Consider the following 24566-nt stretch of genomic DNA (forward strand, 5'->3'; position numbering starts at 1 on the left):
CTTGCCATCAATAAAAATTTTTTTAAATTCTTTTCAAATAAACATATTAGAAACCTTGATCTGATCGAAACATTAGGAAATGAGATATGCTGGGCAAATGAAGTTTTTATTTAACTTGTGGTTAACAAAGTATCTATGAATCTTTGTAAAGATCTTTAATACATTATAAAATATATTGAAATTTCCCATCTTTGTTTTCAGAATGTCCAGAACATAGCATAATCTTTTTCAGGACTTGAATTGCTCTGAGAAACATCATTCTAAACATCATTTGTCATTGTAGAGTGCCATAGGTGCAGATGTTGAGATTGGGCTTAATGTGTACTGACCTAAAGACACCCTGGATATTGCTTTTTCTGATTTAACTTGTGTTATCAGTTTGCTTTATTGTGATTTTTCAGTTTTTTTCTAAAATTAGGGTACTAAAATGATTTGAGCTGAATTTCTGTTACTTTATTAGTGGATAAGAATGAGGTAAAATTCCTTAATTTGCCTCAAAGAACAAATCAACTTTACATTAAAATCCTTCTATTCCTCAGAGTGGTATAGTGATCCTGGGATCTCAAAGCTATGTCATTAGAGAACAAGTTCTAGATGACCCTCCTAAGATGGAAAGGCTTTGCTTACAAACACTACAGATAGCATATCGGTCATCAGACCAGTCCAGTTAAATCAGAATTGACTTATTGTGGCAGTTGGTGAGCAGATGATGAATTTCTTACATTTTAATTTTGGCCACAACAACTTACGTAGACCGTTTCAGTATGAAAGGAGACCCATATTGCTGAAATAATAGATCTTTAGAAGTATTACTTTAATATTTATTTAATGGAGACTATTCATTATACCTCTTGCTGCAGGACTTTGTGCTTTGCTGATTGGCAAGATTCCTATTTATTTAATCTTTCCCAGGCTTGACCATGTTTTACTCCTGCCATGTTATTGTACTCGTCTATGATGTACCTCCCTCTCTTCCCCATTTTATCTCTTGTACATTAATATTGTTTCCAGAACTCGTGTCCATTACCCTGTTGCTCCATTTACCATCCCTGTAACTTTACAGATGAAAACACCTCTCTCTGGCTTCCACTTTGCTATTTATTTTGTTTCCTATTAGAATATGAGCTCTAAGGTGTTAGGGACTGGCTGGATTTTACATTTGTATCCCCAGTGCATCACATAGTGCTTGGCTAATAATAGCAAACACTTAATAAATTTTCATTTATCTATAATGAATTTATAATTTATATGTTGTATATATATATGTATGTTTTATTTATATATTATTACACTTATTTATACATATATTTTATTTATGTATAATTTATAATATTCATTATTTATAATGAGTTCATTCATACTCAGATATTTTGTTTCTAAACTTTCAACATAAAATATGAAATTTTAGTTCCTGTCATAATTTTGGGGTACTTAACTGGCCCATTAGCTTTAGTGAAGATTTTACAAGTACAAATCAGCTTGAAGTGAAGCAAAACTCAGCCTTCCCTTGTTATAGAGAAAGTATGCTATTGTGATAGATGTTTGAATTGCCAGCAGTTTATTGTGTTGTGATTAAAAATCATACTTGGGGATAATTGGAAATAAAAGGCATAATTTGGTAAACTGGAACAATAATAATGGAGTCAAAGCTAAGAGCTGTGCCTGCTGCAATGCACCAAGACAGTAACAATAAGAAATAGGCTGTGCTTTGACTTGAGAGAAAAAAATAACATGCCTGGAAAGTAGAATTATAGCATGTTAAAGCTGAAAGAAGTCTTAGACTTAATCTTGGTCATTAGCCCCATTTTAGAGATGAAACTGGATCAGCCAGGTCAAGCAATTTGCAAAGTTCATATAAACAAGCAAGTAGGAGAGTTAGGACTTGTGAGAAGAATTTTGGAGGGCTCAGGGAGAAGTTTGATCCTGCTTGAGACCTTTTTCTCTTTTTTCTACCTCATTCCATTCATCCTTCCTCTCTATCTGTCCTTTAAATTTCTTGGAATATCTCTTAGGATTTAGGATTTCAAATTGTAACCCTCACTTAGCATGCCTCTTACTAGGATTTCTATATCTGTTGGTATGGAATACCATATTCCTGCTCAATGTTAATGTTAAAGTACTTATTGAATATTTTGTATGGTACTATATGCATTCTTAGCAGAAGAGAGGTATAGAAACAGGAATTACTCTGTTTAGTTTAATTATGTTTTTGGACCTCAATAAGGAGCTGCTTAGGTATGAGCTAACCTCTCTTGTTATCTTAGTTCCTCTTAATGAAGAGCTTGGAGATCAGATATTATTTGGATAATGTCATCTGTTGAATAAACAGAGACAGGGAAGACTTAGTGCTACTTGGTATATTAAGGATAGATCTGTGCATATAATACATACAAGTCTTCTCCCCTCTCCCGAGCAACATACCACATCCTGGAAAGAGGAGTTATGTGGTTATTAAGTAGAAGGGCAGAAAAGGATAAGATTGACATAGTAATAGAAAATTATTATAAACCTTTGACTCAAGTGAGAAGATGAGTGCGACTTTTATTGGTTAGTCTACAAAGATAGCATTAGAATTATATGGTCATAGGATTATAGATTCTGAGCTGGAAAGAATCTCAGAGGTCATTTAGTTAAATCTCCTTGTTTTGCAGATAAAGAAAGTGAAATTCATTGAAATGAAATAACTTGTCCAAGACACTTGAGTAGTAAATAGCAGAGCCAGGTTTTGAATCCATTGCCTTTGGTAAACAAATTATCTCTCTGAAAAGAATGTAACCTCCTTGAGGGAAAGGGCTGTTATATTTTTATCTTTGTATGCTGTTGGTCGATTGATTGGCATATATATTCAATAATGGAATCTCTGGCTCAAATGTTATGAACATTTTTAGACACTTTCTTCTCCCCCATCCCCCAAATCCTTCAACTTTTTTTCTTAAAATTCTCATTAACTTTTCTTTTTATAAGTCAGCATTAGTATATATTCCATTCTTCTATTTGAATTGGGTGTAGAGTGTGTTCAGGGAAGATCGAAATCTGTGGTGTCAGGGCTGCCAGACCCTTTAAGGGCTGCTTTCCACCTTTGGTGTCTGCCTCATTTGTGACTCCAAGAAGCTGTATCATGTACAGCAGCCACACTCATGTAGACTTTTGACAGATAGACTCTGCCAGGTTGAGGGTAACCAAGGGGTCTCAAACCCATTGTTGAGGTAGGTAGAGTGTCTGCCCCAAGCATATGAACACATTCCCTGGTGAAATGGGCAGATGAGAATAATTTGTTCCAACAGCCATGAAGGCAGCTGAAGCAGGCACCATAGAGTGTTCAGAGCTTGTTAGACATTGAAGATGCCAAGGTCATCCACTGCATCTCAAGCTGTCACCAGTTGTCTTAACTCTGTCCTGCCACTGGACTGTGACAACTCTGGAAGACAGAGTGAGTGAGGCCAACAACTTCATGCAACTCTGCCTCACTTAAATCCATTTTATGCATGAATCAAAAAGACATCACTCATACCATTTTCCTATTTTTACCTATCACAGAGTCTTGTGTCAGTAGGCAAGTGACATAACAGCAGGTGTGGATATATACCTAGCCATAGCCACAATACTGCACACAGGTCACCTGGGCCACAGGGTCATCTTCTTACTGGAAGCTGCAGTGGGCTTCAGCAGCTCTCTGGGTGTCTGAGCAACCTTTTAAACACCACACTGCTCACTTCCTGATGTGAGGAAGTGGCTAGAAAAGGTGCCCTAAAAATTGTTTGCTTACCCAACCCTGACCTGTTTACAGGTGGGAATCAATCCCATCTTGCAGTTGAAACACAAAAAATTGTACAAAATCTTCTACAAAGATGATTCTACTCACCATTGGTACGTGAATATGTGCACACTTATAGATCACACAAAATCCAGTCGACATGAAAAATAAATAGCTCTTGTTACAAGGGAACTCATCAGGTATCTGTAGCACCAACATGATATTCACAGCACTTAACGGTGGCCGTGAATATCCCGGCACAATTAAATTGCAAAGTACAACAGACTCTCCACATGGAAGTCAGAACCACGACATTTATTCAGACACCAGAAAGGCAAATCCATCATAATCTATACACAGTAACAATGCAGAGGGCAGCACCAGCCCCAAGCCTTCCCCCTGTTAGGCTTTCCAAAAACCAGCTGCCTTAAACACATCATAAGCAGGCTCTGTTAAACAAAAGCACAAACAGGCTCTCTCACTCATGTTAGCCAGCTGTCTGCTTGCCTGTAACTTTCAGTTCTGACTGCTCTGACCAGATGTCCTCTCAGCTCTGCTCTAGCTCTGCCTGTTCTTGTTCCACCCTTTCTGTTTGATCCTTCCTGTTCCACCGCTTCAGCAAACTCCTCCCACCACAGGCTCCATGTGACTCAGACTTCTATGTGTCCCAGTCAGGTCACATGTGCATATTAATGAATGGAAAAGATCTTCCCATTTAAATTACCATTACAGTATTGCATCCAAATAGTAGCCCTGAATGAAACAAGACTGGCAAATGAAGGTCAGGTTACCAAAGTCAAAGCTGGATATGTATTTTTCTGGAGTGGCACAATGAAGGGTAGTGCTGTGAGGCTGGTGTAAGTTTTACGGTTAAAACTAAGCTAATCAACAAGCTTGTATGCCTCTCCAAAGGAGTTAATGACAGACTCATGACCATGCATTGCCACTTGCAGGAAACGGCCATGTTATCACCATTAATGCTTATGCTCTCACCATGATGAACCCTGATAAGGTCAAAAGAAAAAAATTATGAAGACCTGGAGACCCTCATCATCAGTGTACCAAGAGAAGATAATTTTGGGTGACTTTAATACTAGTGTAGGCTCAGAGTACCAGACATGGTGTGGAGTCCTTGGGAGGAATGGAGTTGGAAACAGCAACAGCAATGATCACTTATTATTGAAGACTTGGACAACTTATGATCTCATTATGAACACTGTCTTCCATTTACCTAAGTGCAATAAAATTTCATGGATGCACCTTCACAGCAAACATTGGCATTTAATAGACTGTGATTGTAAGTAAAAGAGACAGACAGGATGTGAGTGACAAAGGCAATGTGTGGCGCAGAGGGCTGGACTGATCATAGACTTATTGCATTCAACAAAAGCTGTAGGCCCTAGGCAAGATGACTGCCAGAAGACTTAATGTCAACAGATTAGAATGTTTCTCTGAGTGGAAAACAGTTCCTTGCTAACTTAGAGGGGAAAGTTGAGCCAATACATGGTTGGCAACAGTGGAGCAGAAAAGGAATCAGCAGAGATTTCAGAGATTTGTTGTACAGCACTGCATTTACTCGTGTATGAGAACACTTGCTAACAAACATCAGGATGGATTTGACGAAAATGTTGGGGAAATTCAGAAGCTGCTAAATGGAAAACAGGGTTTACTAGCAAGGTAGTTCATCCGTCTTTACGAAGGCATCATCATTCAATTCCATCAAAAATAAAGAACAAATGAAGCTTAAAGAGATGTGAGATTCTTGGTTCACTGATAATAACAATCCAGGGCATTTTTATGATGCTTTGAAGGCTATTTATGGGCCAGACATATGGTGCATCTCAGCTACACAGTGCTGATGGAGCCACGTTGATTAGTGATAACGATGTGATCCTGGAGAAATGGGCTGAACACTTCCATAGTGTTCTCAACAGACCATCATTAGCCAGTGCTGAAACCATTAACTATTTACGTTAGATTGAAGTTAATCCCTCTATAGCCAAATTTCTAACTGAAGAAGAGGTTTTGCATGTCATTAGAGTCTTCCCCTGTGGCAAAGCACCTTTTGCTGATTCTCTTCCAGATGAGATTTACAAGGTTGGGGTGGGGGGGTGTCCATTGCTCATACAAAAGCTGACTGGTGTTTTCTGGATTATATGGTGAGAGGAGATTATCCCCCAGGAGTTCAAGGCTGGCTTCATTGTCCATTTCTATAAAGGTAAAGGAAATAGATTGTCCTGTGACAATCGCAGAGTGGGGTCTCTTTCTTAATTACTGATGGCAAGATTCTTGTCAAAGTCCTCCTTAATAGGCTGATCCTTCACCTGGAAGATGGTTGTCTACCTGAGAGCCAGTGTGGCTTCAGAAGGAGCCAAGGAACAGTTGATAGGGTGTTTGCTGCCCAACAACTCTCAGAAAATGTCAGGAACAGAACAGAGGTGTATATGCAACATTTGTTGATCTGACCAAACCTTTGATACTGTCAATCATGAGAGCTTATGGAAAATTATGTCAAAATTTGGTTGCTTGGAGAAGTTCATCAGTGTTGTACGTTAATTTCATGACAATGTTTGCCTGTGTTCTGGGTAATGGACGATGCTTTTGTGCTTTTCCAGTCACCAGGGGAGTGAAACAATAGAGTGTGTGCTTATTCCCATGCCTTTTAAAGCATTTTATTTTCAGCTATGTTGTCACATACCTTCAATGAAGTCAGCTCAAGGTCAGCTGCCCCACTCATGGTAAAGTATTTAACTTGAAAAAGCTATAAGCCAAAACTAAATTGGAGGGGAGAGTTGGTGCATGATTTTTTGTTCAAAGACAATTGTGTACTCAGTGCAGCCTCAGAAGCTGAGATACCACAAAGTATGGATCAGTTATCTGCTGCTTGTGCTGATTTTGACCTAACAATTAACACCAAGAAAATACAGATGCTTTATCAGCCAGCACCATGCCATCCACATGTTATAGAACCATCAGTTCAAATGGGGAAGTTTTGAATAGTGTGGATAAGTTCACTTGCCTTGCCAGTGTACTTTCTGGGGACATACACATTGATAATGAGGTTGCTGCACTCATTGCCAGAGTTAGCTCAGTGTTTGAAAGGCTCTTAAGGAAAGTATGGGAGAGAAGAGGCATTAGATTGACCATCAGACTGAAATTCTTCAGAGCTGTTGTGTGGACCTCGTTGCTGTATTTCTGTGAAACCTCGACAGTATACTAACACCATGCCAGGAAATGGAGTTGTTTCCATTTGAATTGTCTTGTGTTCGTCCATTGCCAAAGAAGACCATGCCATCAGAGAAATGATGACATGACTTGCACTTGACTTTGTTTTGAGTGAGGGAGGGCTGTGCAAGTCACCAACCTCACTTTTCCTCCAGAGCCATCTGGATCCAGATGGATTATCAGGATGATTGGAGATGACCCAGGATGCAGTGGAAGACCTTGGCCCCTTGATTCAGTACTCACTTACAGTGATGTAACACCTATTCAGTGAATAGGCCTGTTTAAGAAGTAGTCAGGGGATGGCCCCTTTAATGAGGCAGAGTAAAAGAACTAAATCAGGCTGGGAGGAAAACAGCAACAGTTACTATTGATAATCACTCTTAGGCCAGGAAGGTCCAGAAAAAAACCCTTAGGTGAAGCTTGGGCAGGGGTCTAGTGTGTGAATTGATTTAGGAAGATTCTGAAAATCACCTAGCAGGATAAGGTACCAAACACTGAAGTGCTTACTCAAGCTGTACTGTCAGGCATTCAAAGTCTACTTCAGAGAGTGCATCTCCAGTGGGCTGGCCATGTTGTTTGAATGCCAAACTTGCCTAAAAGCCTATTGTTTGGAGAACTCACAGGCAAGTGCTTGCATGATGGTTAGAGGAAGTGATACAAGGATACCCTCAAGGTCTCTCTGAAGAACTTTGGAATTGATTGCATGACCTGGGATACATTGGCATAGGACCGTCCAGCATGGAATGCTCTCATCAGTGAAGGTCCTGTGCTCTGTGAGCAAAGCAGAATTGAAGTAGCTCAAAAGAAACTCAAAGTGCACAAATTTAGAGAATCTACCCCAAATGTTCATATGAACTATATATGCCTTATCTGTGTTGGCGCATTCTGAGCTTGTATGGGTTTGATCAGCCACAGGTGGACATACTGTAACTTACTAACATACTGATGTCATTGGACCTTTGACAATGAAGGACAACAACCAACCACCAGTGTGTATTCCATTCCTCTCTTTGAATGAATGAAAAAAAAACCCCATTTTTTAAGCACTTAACCATATACCAAAACTGCTAAATGCTGGGGATACTAAGACAAAATGAAAAGTTCCTTGCCTTTAAGGGAATTATGCTCTAATGGGGGGGAGGGGGGAGACACAATGTATGTAGGAGAGTGGTGGCTAGGGAAGGGTAAAGTTCACAGGATAGTGAGTCGAGCCATAGGGCAAGCAAATCCTCTTTCCAGGATGGGAGAGTGTGTCAAAAGTGTTTAATCTGCCATGGCATGGCAAAAAGTAACTTTTTGTCCTTTTTGCCTTATTTCATACATTTTCCAGGTCTCTTTATATTTCTTATTTGTTAGTTTAATTGTAATGTGTTTTATTACATAGATTTTTTTTTTTGACTTTGTCCTGAACAAACTTGAGTTGTACTCTATCGCTGACTCAGAGCTTGCCTGATGTTTGTAAAAGAAGTCATCAGAAGTCTCTTAGAATACTATAATGGATATGTTTTTGAAAATTCAAGTCTAAGATTCATTCCCATTGACTTAGGTTATAATTTCCAAGAAGCTTCATCTTCCTGAATTTCCTTTTGGGGGGCGTGACTTAGATCATTGTGAAGAGCCTACCCCTTTCTAATGATCCAGAGCCATATGAAATGGCTTTTTAAAGGAATTGTAAGCCTAGTCTTTTGATAAAGATTTTTTTTGTAATGTGAATATTGAAGCTTCTTTTATAAATCAGGTTTCCTTCTAACAACTTTTGTCAGGGAGGTAGAGCAAGTATTGTTATCTCATTATATAGCTGAAGAAATGGGCATAAATTAAGTGTGATTTAGTCAAAGTCTGGTTCTAAATCTGTAGTTTTTTATATTATTTAGGTATTACTTCCTTCCCTAATATATCTGTTTTGTATATTTGCAGTTAATATGTGGGTTGTTGTATTTTTTTAAAAAACAGTGTACTTATAACATTTTAAGTTCATTGCAGATATGGGTTAAAGTGACCACAGGATGATGCCGTTTAAAATCAGGAGGAAGGAAAGGAGGGCAAAACAACCCAAAAATGCATATGAAGGAAGGTGACAAGCATACCTTTACAGGATACCGAAACTGGTACCAACTTGTGGGGATAAACTCAGGAAATCACAAGAGCATTACAGGAGACAGTTGAAATAAAAGACAGCAGGTAAACATTTATTAATTATATCAGTTAGATGAGATCTGAGATCAGTTAGATGAGATCCTTTGTTAGAAGTGTAGTGAAAGTGCCCTTCTAGGTGACAGAAAATGCATAGACTTTTTTTCTTTCACCAGAAAGTTTAATTGTGATTTGGTAACCACAGTGTTCCTAATTTGAGATAGAGGGTAGAATTCAAGAGGGTTCAATTAAACACGCATTTATTAAGTGCCTGTTGTATGTAAGGGTGAAGTCACAAAGTTAAAAATTGACTCAGTTCCTGCAGGAGCTGACATTCTACTAGAGGGGACACAAGGTAAGGTCTGATGGGGTCAAGGAGAAATAAAGATGTAATGCCATTGGAAAATTTAAGGAAGAAGAGAACACTTTAAACTAGATTGGGGTACATGAGGAAACAGGGAAAGCTTTATGGAAGAGGTTATATTTTAGCATTGAAGGTAGAGAAATATTATGAAGGGAAAAAGAAGTAGAGGAAGTGTCAAACTGGAACAGGACAGGATGGAACAGGGAATGGTGTAATAGAAAGAACCCTGATTATTGAATGAAGGGCTTTGGGTTCAAATCCCCTGTCAGTTATAGCATTGTGACTTTGGGCAAATCATTTAACTTCTCTGGGCCTCAGTCTCCTCATCTGTAAAATGAGAAAGATGTACTAGCTGGCCTTCGAGGCCCCTTCCAGCACTCATTCTGTGACTTTATGTTTTCCTGTCTGTGTAGCCTTATGCCATATATCTCAGGCTTTAACCAAAACTTTCTTAGGCTTTACTTTAACCAGGCTTCACTAGAACTGTCCTTTTGGCTCACCCAATATCCAGAAAAGTCTATGTATTGAATCTCTGATTCTTAGATTAATTTATTCTTTTTTCCCGTAGGCTTCTTGAAATTGATTAATAGCCATTGACTATTAATTCTAAATTCAGAATTGGTAGGAACTTTTCTCATGTTGTTCATAAAGTATGCTATAGATTCAGTTTTATTTCAGTTTAGTTGCACAAATGTTTATTATATTTCTGCTTTGCATAAGGCCTTGTGCTAGGGATGGGGATGGGAATGGGGACGACAAAGATAAATAAGACTAGGTATAGCCCTTAAATATTTTGTGACCTAGTTATAGAGATTGGATAGGCACAAAGTAAATATGATACTTAGAATATTAAAAATGAAGACCTTAGCACTTTAGTGGGCCCTTGGAGGATGAGTAGGATTTCAAGAAGTGGACATTTATATTAGCATTTGTTTTTACAACACCCCTAAGTAAGTGCTTTAGATTTTATCTCCATTTTACCAACAAGAAAATTCCGTTTTAGTGAGATTAAGTGACTCTTTCAGTGTTCACTTAGTAGCAAGTGCCTGAGGCCCAGAGTTCAACCCAGATCTTTCAAATCAGTCACTACTTTCTAACTTGCTTTTCAAGAGGGTGATATGAGGAGTGGGAAAGAAGTCATTACAGGGATTAGAAACCGTGTGAGCAGTCATGGGTTTCCTTTTCAGCTGCCTTATGATGCAGACAGCCCTCCACTTATGATCCATCTGAGTACTTAACTTTCTTCTGCCAATTCACTATTTTGCTCCTCTCCCCTCCTGAGTGAGTAGTTTCAAGAAGGTGTGAAAATCAAAAACATTTAGGGGAGATTTGATAAGGAGGAACTGATGAAGGAGGGAAGAGAAACTCAGTAAATGTTGACTGACCTACTTTTTGTGAATAATTTCCCTCTCCCCAAAGTATCTTCTTTCAACATTACCAGAAAATTTTTGCATCTTTTTGTGAAAAGATCCTAATGATCATCTTTTACAACTCTTAGTACTTACGGGAGGGTTAAGGAGACAGGTAAATATAGATAAGTTGAATGAGATTGCTTTCTTAATATGTAGTTGAGACCAACGAGATTGAGGGAATGGGAATTACGAGCAAAGAGGTAGATGGTAAGTATTTGTGGAAAGTGGAGCCCTTGGAGAAGGTTATTGCACAGAGGCACTTTAGGGAATATTGAAATCACTAGTTGGGGGAGGGAAGATGGGAGGTAAAAAGATAAACTTAATTCACTTAGAAGTTTTTTCATTTTGCTTTATTTACCTTGGCCGGTTACTTCTGAGACTGAGATTTCTAACTAATATCATGTATTGTAGTTGAGCTACATTTTTGAGCTAACCTACAATTTGCAACGTTAGTTCTGTAGGAAAATACGTAACAAATTTCAAACAACTGACTAACAAATGAACTTTTGAAACAATTTATTTGTAAGTTGGAACTGACTGATATATAGAGTTTTGCTGAAACAAGATTAAAAGTAAAAAAGTGTTATCAGTTTTACTTTGATTTTAGTAATTTTTTTTTTTTGAGGAAAGTATAACCAATTAATCTTGCTAAGGAAGTAGCTAGATTTTCATGTTCAAGATTTCTTGTTTCTAAATTAGTAATGATAGTTAACATTTCCACAATAATGATGTTAATCGCTGATAATTTTTATAGTGAATTAAGGTTTCTAGATAAACGGAGGCATTACTATCATTTGATTTTACCAGAAAAAACTTTGGGAGGTTATGTTGGGTTATAAAGCCACGATCTGCTGAGGCTCTGGTCTGGTGTTCTCTGCACTAAACCTTACTGCCCTCTAAATACATACTGAGATGATGATTTTGTTGGAGTGATGATCTTTATTAAAAGAATGAAGAAAAATTAATAAGAAAGACTAAAAAATCTGACCATTTTTCTTGATTTGGATGATATTATGTAAATCAATTTGCTGGAAATTCCAGGACTATGAAATTTTGAGTATTCACCTAACAATATCTTTATTCTCCAACAGAATTTTGCAGAGTTTTTAAACTCTAGTACAGTGGAGTGCAAGTTAACTGGGACAACATAAAATAATTAAATTTATTGATAAATACAATTCACCTTACAACTGTTTACATCCTTAAAAATTTTAAATGTACAGTATATTCTCATTTAAAAATAAATTTTGTTGATTTATTTATACAACACCCATGTTTTCTCTGTATCCATCTTTGTCTCCTGGAGTCATCACTTATAGTTTAAAAAAAAAAATTTTTTTTAAAAGAAGACAGAAAAAAATGAGCAGAATCAACCAGTGCATCAAAAACATCTGACATTCTCTGTAATGTCCCACACTTGTGGATTCCTAGCTCGGCAAAGGAGTAGAAGGATGTTTCTTCTCTGATCTCTTCTTTGGGGCCAAGCTTGTTCTTTATAATTTTGCAACTTTCAGTTTTAATTGTTTTGTGGTAGTGGTTCTTTACAGTTGCATTATTTGTGAATGAGACATTATTTATATTTGAGCACTGTGGGGGATAGGCTTCTCTGCTCTTAGGCAACAAAAATCTAATTGGGGAGATAAGACTTAAGGAACAATTAGAACAATGATCATCTTTAGTTTTAGGATGTAGTGATTTCTATATCTAGCCTTAGTCTCTCCTGAGCTCCAGGAAATCACTAACTGCCTGTTGGACACTTTGAACTACAAGTGCTGTAAGCACCTTGAAAGTTAGCATGGTTAAAACAACTGTTTCTTTCCCCATTCCCACCCTTCAGACCCTTCCCTTTTTTTGTTGAAACCACCACTATCCTTTCTCACTTCAGATAGCAGATTATTTTCTGAGGCTTTTTGAATCTACCTCCACATTTCTCTTGTCTCTTCCATGCTTTCTACTCACATACTACAGTAGCTCAAGTTGTCCTGGATTGTTGTAGCCTTGTCATTGTCTCCATCTTTTGAGTCTCCTCTGTCCTCCACACAACTGCCAAAGTGATTCCTAAGGTACAAGTCTGACCATGCGATTCCTTTGCTTCATAAACCTCAGTGGCCCCCTATTAAATTAAATATTTTATAGGATATAAAGTTATATGTAAATTATAAGTTACATATACATGGTTATATATATGTATGTTATATATAAAGATATATATAGTTATATAAAGATATATAGGTTATAGAATTAAATATTAACACCTATTCTTGATATTTAAAACCCTTCACAGTCAGACTCTAACGTATCTTTCTAGCCATATCATATACATTACTCATCTTCATTTTATCTTTCAGCTAAACTGACTTAAACATGACATTTCATCTCCTGGTTCCCTGCTTTTGTACCCTTATCTTTCCTGTGCCTAAAATGTATTCCCAGTTTATTTCTCCCTCTGAGAATTTTTAGCTTACATCAAAGTTTAGTTCAAATGATACTTTTTGGGGGACTTTTTTTGATCTACTCAGCTGTTAATGACTCACTCCACCCCTATTACCTTGTTATTTTGTATATTCTTACTTTGTACTTTTGTGTATATGTTCCTTCCCTCCTTGGCACATCCCTCTGTACCAGTTGCTTTAAAGGCAGGGATCATTTCATTTTTGTCTTTTTATCCCTATTACTTAGTACAGTTCTTGTTCAGTTGTTTTTAAGTTGTATTTGACTCTTCGCTGACAATGGACTGGTTTGCATTTCTTTCTCCAGCTCATTTTACAGATGAAGAAACTGTGGCAAACAGGGTTAAAGTGACTTGCCCAGGGTCACACAGCTGGTATCTGAGGCAAAATTTGGCACTTTATCGACATGGTCCACCTGGCTGCCCACAATTCTTGTTACATGCTTTTCTTGTTGATTGATGAATTGATACAAGTTATATAACTGTGTCCTAAGTTGTGTATGTAGTATTACTGTAAATGATAGCTATAGGAATTAAGAGAAGGGGTTTTTGAAGTGGTGAGGACTGAAATAGTTGGGATAGCAGAGGAACTTTGGTTTAACAAATGAGGAGCCATTGAATGTTTTTGATTAAAGAGATGACCTGATTCAAGTATTGTTTACGTAAAATTTTTATGGCAGCAATATGTTGGATGGATTAGAGGGAATAGAGAAAGAAATTGAAGAGAGAGAGAGAGAAAGATGTTACTGCAGTGAGATGAAGTGATGAGGCCTGACTTTTGACATTTATTTCCTGAAGTTAGGAGCTTATCTTACTCTTTTGTTTTTTCACCATCTGATCTTTGCTACAGTTTTCATGTTTCACTGGAAAGCTTTTTTAAAGTTACCAATGACTTCTTGTATGTTTAAATGGGGTTTTTCTTTTCTGAAAACCTTCCCCACTTGATACCTTGCAAGATGTAAGATTTCTGACCTTTCTACTGTCATTGGGTGTTATACAGCCCCACCCCCAACACATGCCACCTCTTCTCCAATTAAAATGAAGATTTCATGAAAATGAAAGTTCCTGAGTCTTTGCTTCTATGCCACCATTAATGGTAAATAATAATTCTTTAATCATATCCCTCTTAATTGCAAAACCCATGCACAAATACTACAAAGGAAATTGAAAATTTTATTTAGGTTTCTTGAGTGTGATACAGGGTTTTCCCCCTCCACACTTAAGTAGATGTTCCGAATGAGTTGAAAATTATCCCACCCCCAAAACAACAGTGAAAACAACAACCTCCAAATCTACTTGGTTATCATCCCTTTCACCTTTATGAACTTCAGCTCACCCTTGAACAACAAATGCATTGTCTGTTACCAAGCTAGTACTCAGTTTTTCCTGTTCAGTCAGACCTGCTAGAGCTTGCTCTCTGTCTGCACAGTCTGTGAGAACCTGAAGTCATTCATTTCTACTTCACGAATATATTTTCTTTTGATGCTGTTATCCCATCATTGTGGGAGCTATCCAGAGGTTCATATTGTAGTTCATCGATGCCTTTTGATCTTGTGTATCTCTTACCTATGTCCTCCTGTAAATTATCCATAGGAGGTCCATTCAACATGGTGGGGACGACCTTCTACGTTTCTTCATGACATTGCGATGGATAATCAGTAGCATATATGGCTTCTGCATTCCATAGTCTCAGTTTAAAATCTTTGGAGACTAGTATTTCATGATTTGTGTATTGGTGTTGAAAATATCGGCTATTGTTTCAGGTAGGATCATCAGAAATATTGTCTGCAGTATCTCAAAGACAGAACGTACTTTCGTCTTGCTTGATTCTGGGCCTGCTCATCTTGTAGTTCATTTGTAGCATCTGACCAAGGTAGATACACACACACACACACATAAATACGTACACATATATGCATATATATATGTACATATACATACATATATATACACACACATACACATACCTATATGCACATATATACACACATATATGTGTGTGTGTGTATATATATATGTGTGTAGACCAGCTTTATGAGTTATTTGTATGTGTGTACACCTTAGTCTGGACGATAGACTGTCTTCATCCACTTTTTTTTCCCATGTGGAAATATAGGCCAGGCTTTTTGTTAATAGATTCTGTATTTCATTTAAGAGCATCTGTAGTATTGTAAGACTTGATGGAATTGGCATATTATTGCAAACAGAGCATTGGGAGGGCCTCTTTTTCTGTTGGGAAGTGCTTTTTCATTTGTACTTTCTGTAACAGTGGCAGACATCTTTGAGATGCATGCATTTCTTTTTTATGCTGTATACGATATTAATAGTTAAGGGATTATTGAATAAAGTTGTGTGTTACATCTTTTAAGGAAAACTTGAATGGTTTTGACATGTGCTTAGGAGACACTGTAGTAAGGGAGAACCTTAAGGCAAAACTTTACTCTTAATGCTTTTTTATACTCAACAGTTGTATTCTCTATACATTTTAGATAGTTGTGTGACTAAATATATGGTCTCCTGTCAACTCTGATCTGCAAAAGCCTATCTATTTCATTCTCTTTGTTAAGGATGCCCTTGGTTCATGTGTAGATTATTCTCCTAAAATTACTTAGAGATGGAAAAATAGGCATTAATAGTTGGTAGGTTTTCATTTTTTCAGCTGCCTTTTTTTGGTACTCTTATTTGAAATGTTGTGCTATTCTCCCTTTTTTTCAAATATCTTGAAAATTGATTCCTTAACAAATATCCCCAAAATTATATGCTGTCAGTGCAGACCTCCCTTTTGTATACTTGGTCTATTTCAGCTGTCTTCTCCTGCCTTTCTTTTCTTTAATGCCAGTATATTTTATATTTAAATAATTGTAGCTAAAGGGCTGTCATAATATCCTTTTTTACTTTACCTCCTCTTATTATCTCTCCTCCCTTTAGCACTTTTGATTTAGATCATAGGAACTTAAGAGTCAGAAGGAACCTTAAAGTACCTCTAAACCAACCTCTTCACATTATAGATAAGGGTCCTGAACTTTGAGAGGTTAAGTGACTTGCTCAAGGTCAAACAGATACTAATTGACAGTCAGAATCTCAGCCCAGGTGTTCTCATGCCAAAGCCAGTGTTTGTTGTATCATGTTACTTCTCAACATGTCTGAGAAACTACTCATGTCCCTTATTCCTCCATTTTCTTCTTATCTTTGTTTCTTTTCTGGCACCAGAAGTGTCACTTTTGGATTAGGTTTCCTTATCTCTTGACATTTTTTTTTTTTTTTGCTAACATTAACTATTGCTTCTGTAATTTTGATCTTAAGATTAAAGGACTTAATTCTAGAACTGTAGCATTTTAGTCCTAAGGCATCTTAGTATAAGGACAGATATAGTTATCCTTTCTTTATTCCTAGTTCTTCCTACAGGGTCTTTCCACCCTTTTATGCATCAGTGTTAACTGAGCAGATTTTTTTATTGTCTTTCTTCATCCTCCTTCTGTGATGCAAACATATGAATTTGAAAACTGGTGAACTCTGTTCAGAGCTCAGATGACTGAAAATTTGACTAATTGTGACTTGATGTAGCCCAGTCTTCAAATCCTGTTTTCCTTGGTATCTGTACGTGACTTCTACCCTCTCTCAGTTCAATCATTCTTCTGTGGTTTGTTTTCCCCCTACTTCCTTCCTTTTGTGCGGGTGAGGAGAAGAAGGAATTATTGTCTATTATTTTCCCTTGTCTTATTTGCTAGTGTTTTAGTATCTGCATAGTTCCTTTGTGCTGAAAGCCAAGGCTGGCTGGCCTCCTTGCTTTTCTTGTCCAAACTGCTTTGCTGTCTTCTTCCTCCTACTGGGTCTGCTCCCCATTCTTATAAGTTTTTATGTGTCTCCCTCACTACTACTCTTTCTTCTTCTTATCTTTACCTTACTCTGTCTCTCACTTCCTTTGTGACATGTAATTTTTTTAGTTTCATCACCAAAGTTCCATTTAGTTGTCATCCCTGAAAGTATTTGAAAAGCAGTGCCACGGGGCAAATGTGTGTTATATAGGTTTTTAAAAGAATTTGAGGGACTTGATATATAGTGAATGTTGAATGAGCTTTGCAGATTGAGGGACTGTAGTGACCATCCTATTTAAAGGCAAAGGCCATCAATCTGGCATCATAAATCACCTTATGTATAGTACTATAATATTTCAAAAGAAAATTGGTTCTTATATTTTGGAGAGGAAAAAAAATTAAGAGAAAAAAAAGATTGGAAATGTTGAGCCCTTAAATATTTGGTTTGGTCATTAACATACTCAATCTTTTTCCTCCAGATTTAACTCAGGCTTTCCCTCACTTTGGAACTCCTAGATTTGTGAATATTGGATTTTTTGAGAAGCAGGGGTTCTTTCCTTGATATTGACTAAGGAGTCTATTTGCCTTCAGGATGACATCTGAACTGGAGAGCAGCCTTACATCTATGGACTGGTTACCACAGCTCACCATGAGGGCAGCCATCCAAAAGTCTGATGCTACACAAAATGTACATGGAACAGGTATTTCAAAGAAGAATGCACTTCTGGACCCAAATACAACATTGGACCAGGAGGAAGTTCAGCAGCACAAAGATGGGAAACCACCATATAGTTATGCCAGCCTCATTACATTTGCCATTAATAGCTCACCCAAAAAGAAAATGACTCTCAGTGAGATTTATCAGTGGATTTGTGATAACTTCCCATATTATAGAGAAGCTGGCAGTGGTTGGAAGGTAAGATCATTTATATTTTAAAATTTTTGCTTTTCTTTTATAATGCATAATAAAATGTGACATTGACTTTCTGAAAGTTCAACATTTTTTTACTAGAATTAATTATATTTTGCTTTATAAGGTCATTTTAAAAATACAAAAGAATAAAGGAAACTCAGTGTTGCTATTTGAGTGGCTGACTTTTCATAATAAAATATAAAAATAGGTATTTACAGATAAAAATGCAGCATAACCTGAGCAATAGCAGAGATGCTTGTAGTATTTATTTACTATAGCCACATAAGAAACATCCCAGGTAAATTTACATTTAGGTTGTATAGGTAAAAACTCATTGCATTTAATTCTAATGTTATTACCAGTCTTGCAAAGACCATAATTGAAGTGAAATTTTGGTTGCAGAACCCACTCCTTCTCTCCAACTTTACTATATAGTTTCTGAGGAAAAGTAAAAAATTGGTTCTTTCATTAGTTAACTGTCTCTTAGGCCCATGAGCCTATCACCTCTTGACTTTACTAGGAGTTTCCACTTAAATCATATCTTCTCTCTCACTTTAATCTTTAAAATTAAATCTCACTTGAATTTAATCTTTAATTAAAATCTTTAAATTTTTCTCCTAGCTCCTTTCCTTCAGCTTACAAATATGACCAGATCTCCTCTATCCAGTTTTTAAAAATACCACCACCAAGAAGGACTTTTACTTGATCTTGGTTCATCCCCTGAAGCTGTTTTCTATCCTTTCATGGATTAATTCTTAGAAGGAGTTACTTTTACTTGCTACCTCCACTTCTTACTCTTCTCCCCATACACACATTTCAACTCCTTGCAAATCTCAAAGATTACCAATTAGTTCTTTTTATTTTTAAAGTGTTCATTGATAAGTTTTGTTTTTACATCCCCTTTATTTCCATATATATGCCTCTCTTCCCCTTATCTAGGAATCCAATCCTTGTAGTAAAGAATAAAAGAAGACAGAGGGGAAAAAAGCATTTTAACAGAAACAACTGGCACAACTGTGTTTGACAAAGTGTTCCACAGCTATATTCTCCACCTATACAAAGAAGGGAGGGAGATAAATATTTTCATTTCTTTTCCAGGGTCAAGCCTAGTCATTACAGTTACATGGTATTCAGGTTTTTGTTTTTATTTTTTATTCTTTCCATTTGTTCTCATGTTGTTTTTTTCTGGCTCTGTTTATATCACTTTCCAACAATTTGTATCTCACGCTTCTTTGTATTTTTCATATTATTTTTTTCATGTAGTGCAGTAATATTCTCTTTCATTCATTTAGCAGTTTGTTTAGCCATTCCACAATACATAGGCATCTGCTTTGTTTCTAGTACTTAGCTGTCACAAAAACAAAACAAAACAAAACCCAAAAATCTGCTCTTATGAATATTTGGGTGTATATGGGATCTTTCTGTCTTATATCCATAGAATATATATATCCGTCAGTGGAATCTTTGGGTCAAAGGGCCAAGGACAGTTTGATCGCTATATTATTGTAATTCCTAATATCTTTAAAGATTGATTGGACTGATTCACAGCTCCACCAACAGTTGATTAATGTGCTTATCTTTCTACAGCCCTCTCAACATTAACTATTCCTATCTTTCAGTCATCTTTGCTAGTTTACTGGGTGTGAGGCAAAATATCAGGATTGTTTTGATTGCGTTTATTTTACTGTTAGTGATTTGAAGCAATTTTTCCATGTAGTTTTTAGTAATTTCCTGTTCTTTTGAGAGCTGCTTATTATATTCTTTTTCCACTTATCTTTTAGGGATTGCTTTTTTTCTTAAATATTTATGTTAATTTATTAATATATCTTGAATAATAAAACTTTCTCAGAGGTATTTTGGTAAAAGGCCTTTTTTCCCAATCAATAGCTTCCCTCCTCCTAGTTGCCTTCATTTTGTTTGTGTAGAAGCTTTCTAATTTTGTGTAATTAAAATTCTTCAATTTTGTCTAATATAATTACCTCTATTATTTGTTTGGTTAAACCATATCTTTGAACTTAGTACCTGATCTGTTTCTCTTCTGATTTTTTTTTTTTAATGGTGTAGTCTTTAATATTTAGGTCACATACCTATTTTGAACTTACTGTGGTATATTTTGTACGATGTTGGCTTAAACTTAATTTCTGCCAAATGGCATTCTGGTTTTCCAGCAGTTCTTGTAACAAAAGATGAATTTATATTTTTGACAACATAAAACATAGTGTTATTTACTTTTTTTCTCGTTCTTTATTTAGTGTGTTCTGACTTGTTTCTGACAGTGTTTTCTTAACTTGGTGATTCTCAGAAGTTCTTTGCTTAGATGTTTAAGAGACTTAGACACATATGATTTCCCTTCAATAAGAATAGCCATTTTTGTTGAGTTCTCTGTGAGTTTGATATCTACAAGTTTTGAATAAATCTACAAGTTGTATTTGAATGTGAATGTTTTAGTTAGTATATTACATATGCTAGTTAAGTAAGATTTGTATCAACAATTATTCATTAAGTCGCCAAGAAATTAGGATGAAAAAGGGAGGGGAGTGTAACTAGAAGAGGGGTGGTGGTCTGGGAAAGTGCTGAGGAGTTGAGGCATTGGAGGTTATGGTGGGGACAAAGAAAAGAGTTTGGGATTGCAAGGCATAGGGAGAGGTGGGATGACAATAGATTGCGATAGAATAAGGGAATTTTAGAGTTCATGAACATGGAAATGGTACATTCTGGATTAAGGCAAAATCCAAGATATGCCTATGTTTGTATGTGGCTGAGATAAGTTGGAGGAGTAGGTCATTGGAAATGAGTAATTTAAGGAACTGTGAGGTTAGTGTGTTTGACGGATTATCAGTATATGTGTTTGAAGTCCTGTAGTATTTTTGAAGAGAGCAGGAGTTAAGGAGGAGGTTGCATAAACTTATCTGCAGTAATATAATATCCAAAGTTTTGTACCACATTTGTCTCTCACATCATACCCTTTGAGAAGCATTGTCTTCCTACTATTTTGGGTGACCTTTTCCAGAGTAGTCTTTTTCTTACTTAACCTTGTACAGTGTACCACTACTTCTACAAACTGGATACTCTGTCCTCCCTTGATTTTTTAGTACAGATAGTTCCTGCTTTATGTAAATTTACATTACTCAAACTCTGCTTTGCATAAAGAATTCTGAAAGAAACCCACATTCCAAAAAAAACACCTTTACAGTACTTTGCTGTCTCTCTCCACTCCTACCTTCTCAGGAGGTAGTGCTTCATTTTTCTTCATGTAACCAGTATCTATAACAATGCCTTGCACATGCTTTTTTTAGACATAGTAGTCTTAATGAATTTTACTGAATTGGATGATTTTTTTTATTGGATTTTTTTTATAACAAATCTTGTATGAGATAATTTATCTGTTCTCTGCCCATGGAGTAATTATTGTCTCTGTAAAAATAATCAAATTATCCAGTATAATCCAATAAGCATTTATTAAGTACTTCTTGTGTGCTGGGCACTATAGTAAGTGCTGAGGATGCATTTAATGAAAAGAAATACAGTCCCTGCCCTCAAGGAACTTAGAATCTTAAGGGTGACACAGCACACAAAAGGAGGCAGGAAAGTGGGGGACTCCAAGAAGGTATCCAAGAAAAGGGGAATCCAAGAGGTATCTTGTTCCATGGAGTTGAAAGCAGGTAGAGCAACAAAAGCAAAATGGAATGAGGTGAGTCCAGTTTCTACCCTCTATAAAGGAAGACATTGGGAAGAATTATGTTTTGTGCTAGAGAACTTTATGTTCTGTTGTCAAGCAGTTAATTTTAATAGTTATTTATTATTATTTTTTCAGTGAACAAGCATGTACTCTCCTTAATTTCCCCATTGGAAGAAAGTGTCTCATTTCGCATATTTAGTTCATTGCCTCTCTGTCAGAAGGTGAAGTAGCATGCTATATCATCAGCCCTCCAGAATCATGGTTGATTATTGTGTCAATCAGATTTATTAAGCCTTTTAAAATTGTTCATTTTCAGTGTTGATATTGTATTACAAATTATTTTCCTGTCTACTTTTTTCGCTTTTCATCAGTTCATACTAATCTTCCTATGCTTCTCTGTAACTATCCCTTTCATCATTTTTACAGCATAATAGTATTTTTCAATAAGTATGCTTTGCACACCTATTCCTCTTCAACTCAGAAACTATCCACTGAGTTAGACTTTTATTCCTGACAAAATTCTAGCATGTTTTGTTAAAGGCTTAGTTAATGAACATCTAGGAAGAGGAAGGTGTGATTACAGAGGCAGTAATGGCTTCTTCATGTACAAATCATGTCAGATGAACTTCATTTCCTTTTCTGAAATAAGTTACTAGATATTAGAGAAGTTTTAGAGATTGTTTACCTAGACTCTAGCAAAGTGCTTTCCAGAGTCTAGCTTGTTTTTCTTGTGAAAAAAGATGGAGATATATGGTTTAGATGATATTATAGTTGAGTGGATTCAGCACTCATTGAATCATCAGCTAGTCCTACAGAGTAATTGTTAGTGGTTCTTTATAATTTTTGGAAGAGGTCTTCAGTGGAATAGGCCAGGAATTTGTGCTTGACTATTTAACATTTTTATCAACAACTTAGATAAAACTGTAGATGGCATGTTTATAAAGCTTCCAAATGACACAAATTTCAGAGGGATTATTCACTAACATGATGAAAAGAGTCAAGATTCAAAAAAGAGCTTAACACACTAGAACAGTGGACCACATATAGTGAACTGAAACTTAATAGGATTAAGTGTAAAATCTTATATTTAGTTTTGAAAAACCATTTTCCAAATCAAGTGAACATCACTGAATTACAGTTTGAAAAAGATCTAGGAGTTTTAGCAGATTTCAGAAGCTCTGTGTGAGCCAGCAGTATGTGATGGTATCCAAGAAAATTGGTGCAGTTCTAGAGTGCACTGAGAAAAGCAGAGGATATAGCTAGCCTTTCCTGTCACTAGGAAGGTTACAGTTTTGTTTTACTCTGCCCCGGTCACAATATGTCTGGAGTTTTGTCTGTAGTTCTTGTAACCATGTTTTAGAAAGGCAGTTGAGAAGCAAAGTCGTGTAGAACAGCCAGCATGGTGAAGGGTTTTGAGTTCCTACCTTGAGGATTGATTGAAATGATGGAGTGCATTTAGTCTAAGTCATGAGGAAAGAATACAATATCTGTGTTCATATGTTTGAAGAACTGTTAGAAGAGGAGTTAGAATTGCTTTTCTTAGCTCCAGTGGAGGAGATAGGATCAAATGAGTGGAGATTGCAAAGTAGATTTAGACTTGATAAAAGGAAAGCCTTCCTAATGATTAGAATTGTCCAAAAGCATGACTGGGTTGCCTCAGCAGGTGGTGTGACTTTTCTCTCTTCAAGCGAATGGCTAGATGGGGTTTTCTTGAGTGAGATATAGAAGAGATTCTTTAGCCAGTATGTGTTAGACTAAGTGACATCTGAGCTACTATCTCTGGGATTCTGTTAGTCACAAATGAAGTGTCATAATAAATAAAAAGCCACCCAAGAACTTACAGAAAGAGAAGAGTAACATTGGATGTTTAGTCATGGCACCCTTCTTCCTTGTTTTCCCCACGTATCTCAGAACACCATTTTTCCTACTAATTAGTTTCCCTGAATCCACTGTCCTCTCTTTCATCTCTTTGTAGCTGCTAAATTCATATTCGTAAAGTGTAAGCAGAGTATGATCATATCACTCTGCTCAAAAAGCTTCAGTGATTTCTCATTTCTTTTAGATAAAATAAACATTTCTGTTTAACATATAAAGTCCTTTGCAATGTAGAAATAACTTTTTTTTTAGTTTGATTATACACTATTCCCCCTATGTACCTTAGACTCAAGTCTAACTGTGTTACTTGATGTTCCATATGGATGATAGTCCTTCTTTTATCTCAGTATCTTTACATAGGCTGCCCTCATGCCGAGGATTGTTTTTCCTCCTTACTTCTTTCACCCATTAGAATTTGAGCTTCTCAGGAGTAGGGACTGTCTTGTCTTTCAGGTTGTGTTCCTAATGCTTAGCAGAGTGGTTTGTACATATTGCATGCTGCTTTTCTATTTCATTTGAGTGTGTGTGTGTGTGTGTGGCATCTTTTGTCTCATTTGCAATGGTTACTCTGGGTTCTGTTCCTATACATATATAAAAATGTTTGTTACAAAGGACTTTGGTACAAGATGAAGTACTGGTGTCCATTGAATTAAATTTAACAAACCTTAAGTGCCTACTATGTGGAATGCATTGAGTTAGGGTTTGGGGATAAAATCACAAATGGCAGTCCTTTCTCTTAGGAGTTTACCTTCTACTGAGGGATATCATTTGTATATAAATGTAGTAGTACAAGGAAGATTAAGGCAGTAGCGAGCACTTAAAGCTGATAGGATAATGGCAGTCTTCATGAAAAATGAGGCATTTAAGCTGAGCCTTGAAGGAAGACAAGGATTCTGGATGTGAGAATGAGAAAAGGAGGTGGAGAGGATACCTGTATCCCAGGTATA

General features: G+C 36.6%; 1 protein-coding gene across 6 annotated transcripts in view; it reads left to right on the forward strand.

The window, feature by feature from the left end:
- Nucleotides 1-24566, forward strand: part of FOXJ3 (forkhead box J3) — a 159189-nt gene that overhangs the window by 38626 nt on the left and 95997 nt on the right. For 2 of the 6 annotated variants that reach the window (XM_072609744.1, XM_072609748.1), the window contains exon 3: nucleotides 17744-18068. In XM_072609744.1, the coding sequence (XP_072465845.1) occupies nucleotides 17744-18068 (325 nt within the window). Of the gene's footprint in view, nucleotides 1-8952; nucleotides 9161-17631; nucleotides 18069-24566 lie in introns of all 6 variants that reach the window. The other 4 variants (XM_072609745.1, XM_072609749.1, XM_072609746.1 and 1 more) reach the window with 3 other exon arrangements.

This window comes from Notamacropus eugenii, chromosome 5 (genome assembly GCF_028372415.1).
Source record: "Notamacropus eugenii isolate mMacEug1 chromosome 5, mMacEug1.pri_v2, whole genome shotgun sequence".
Classification (NCBI taxonomy): Eukaryota; Metazoa; Chordata; class Mammalia; order Diprotodontia; family Macropodidae; genus Notamacropus; species Notamacropus eugenii.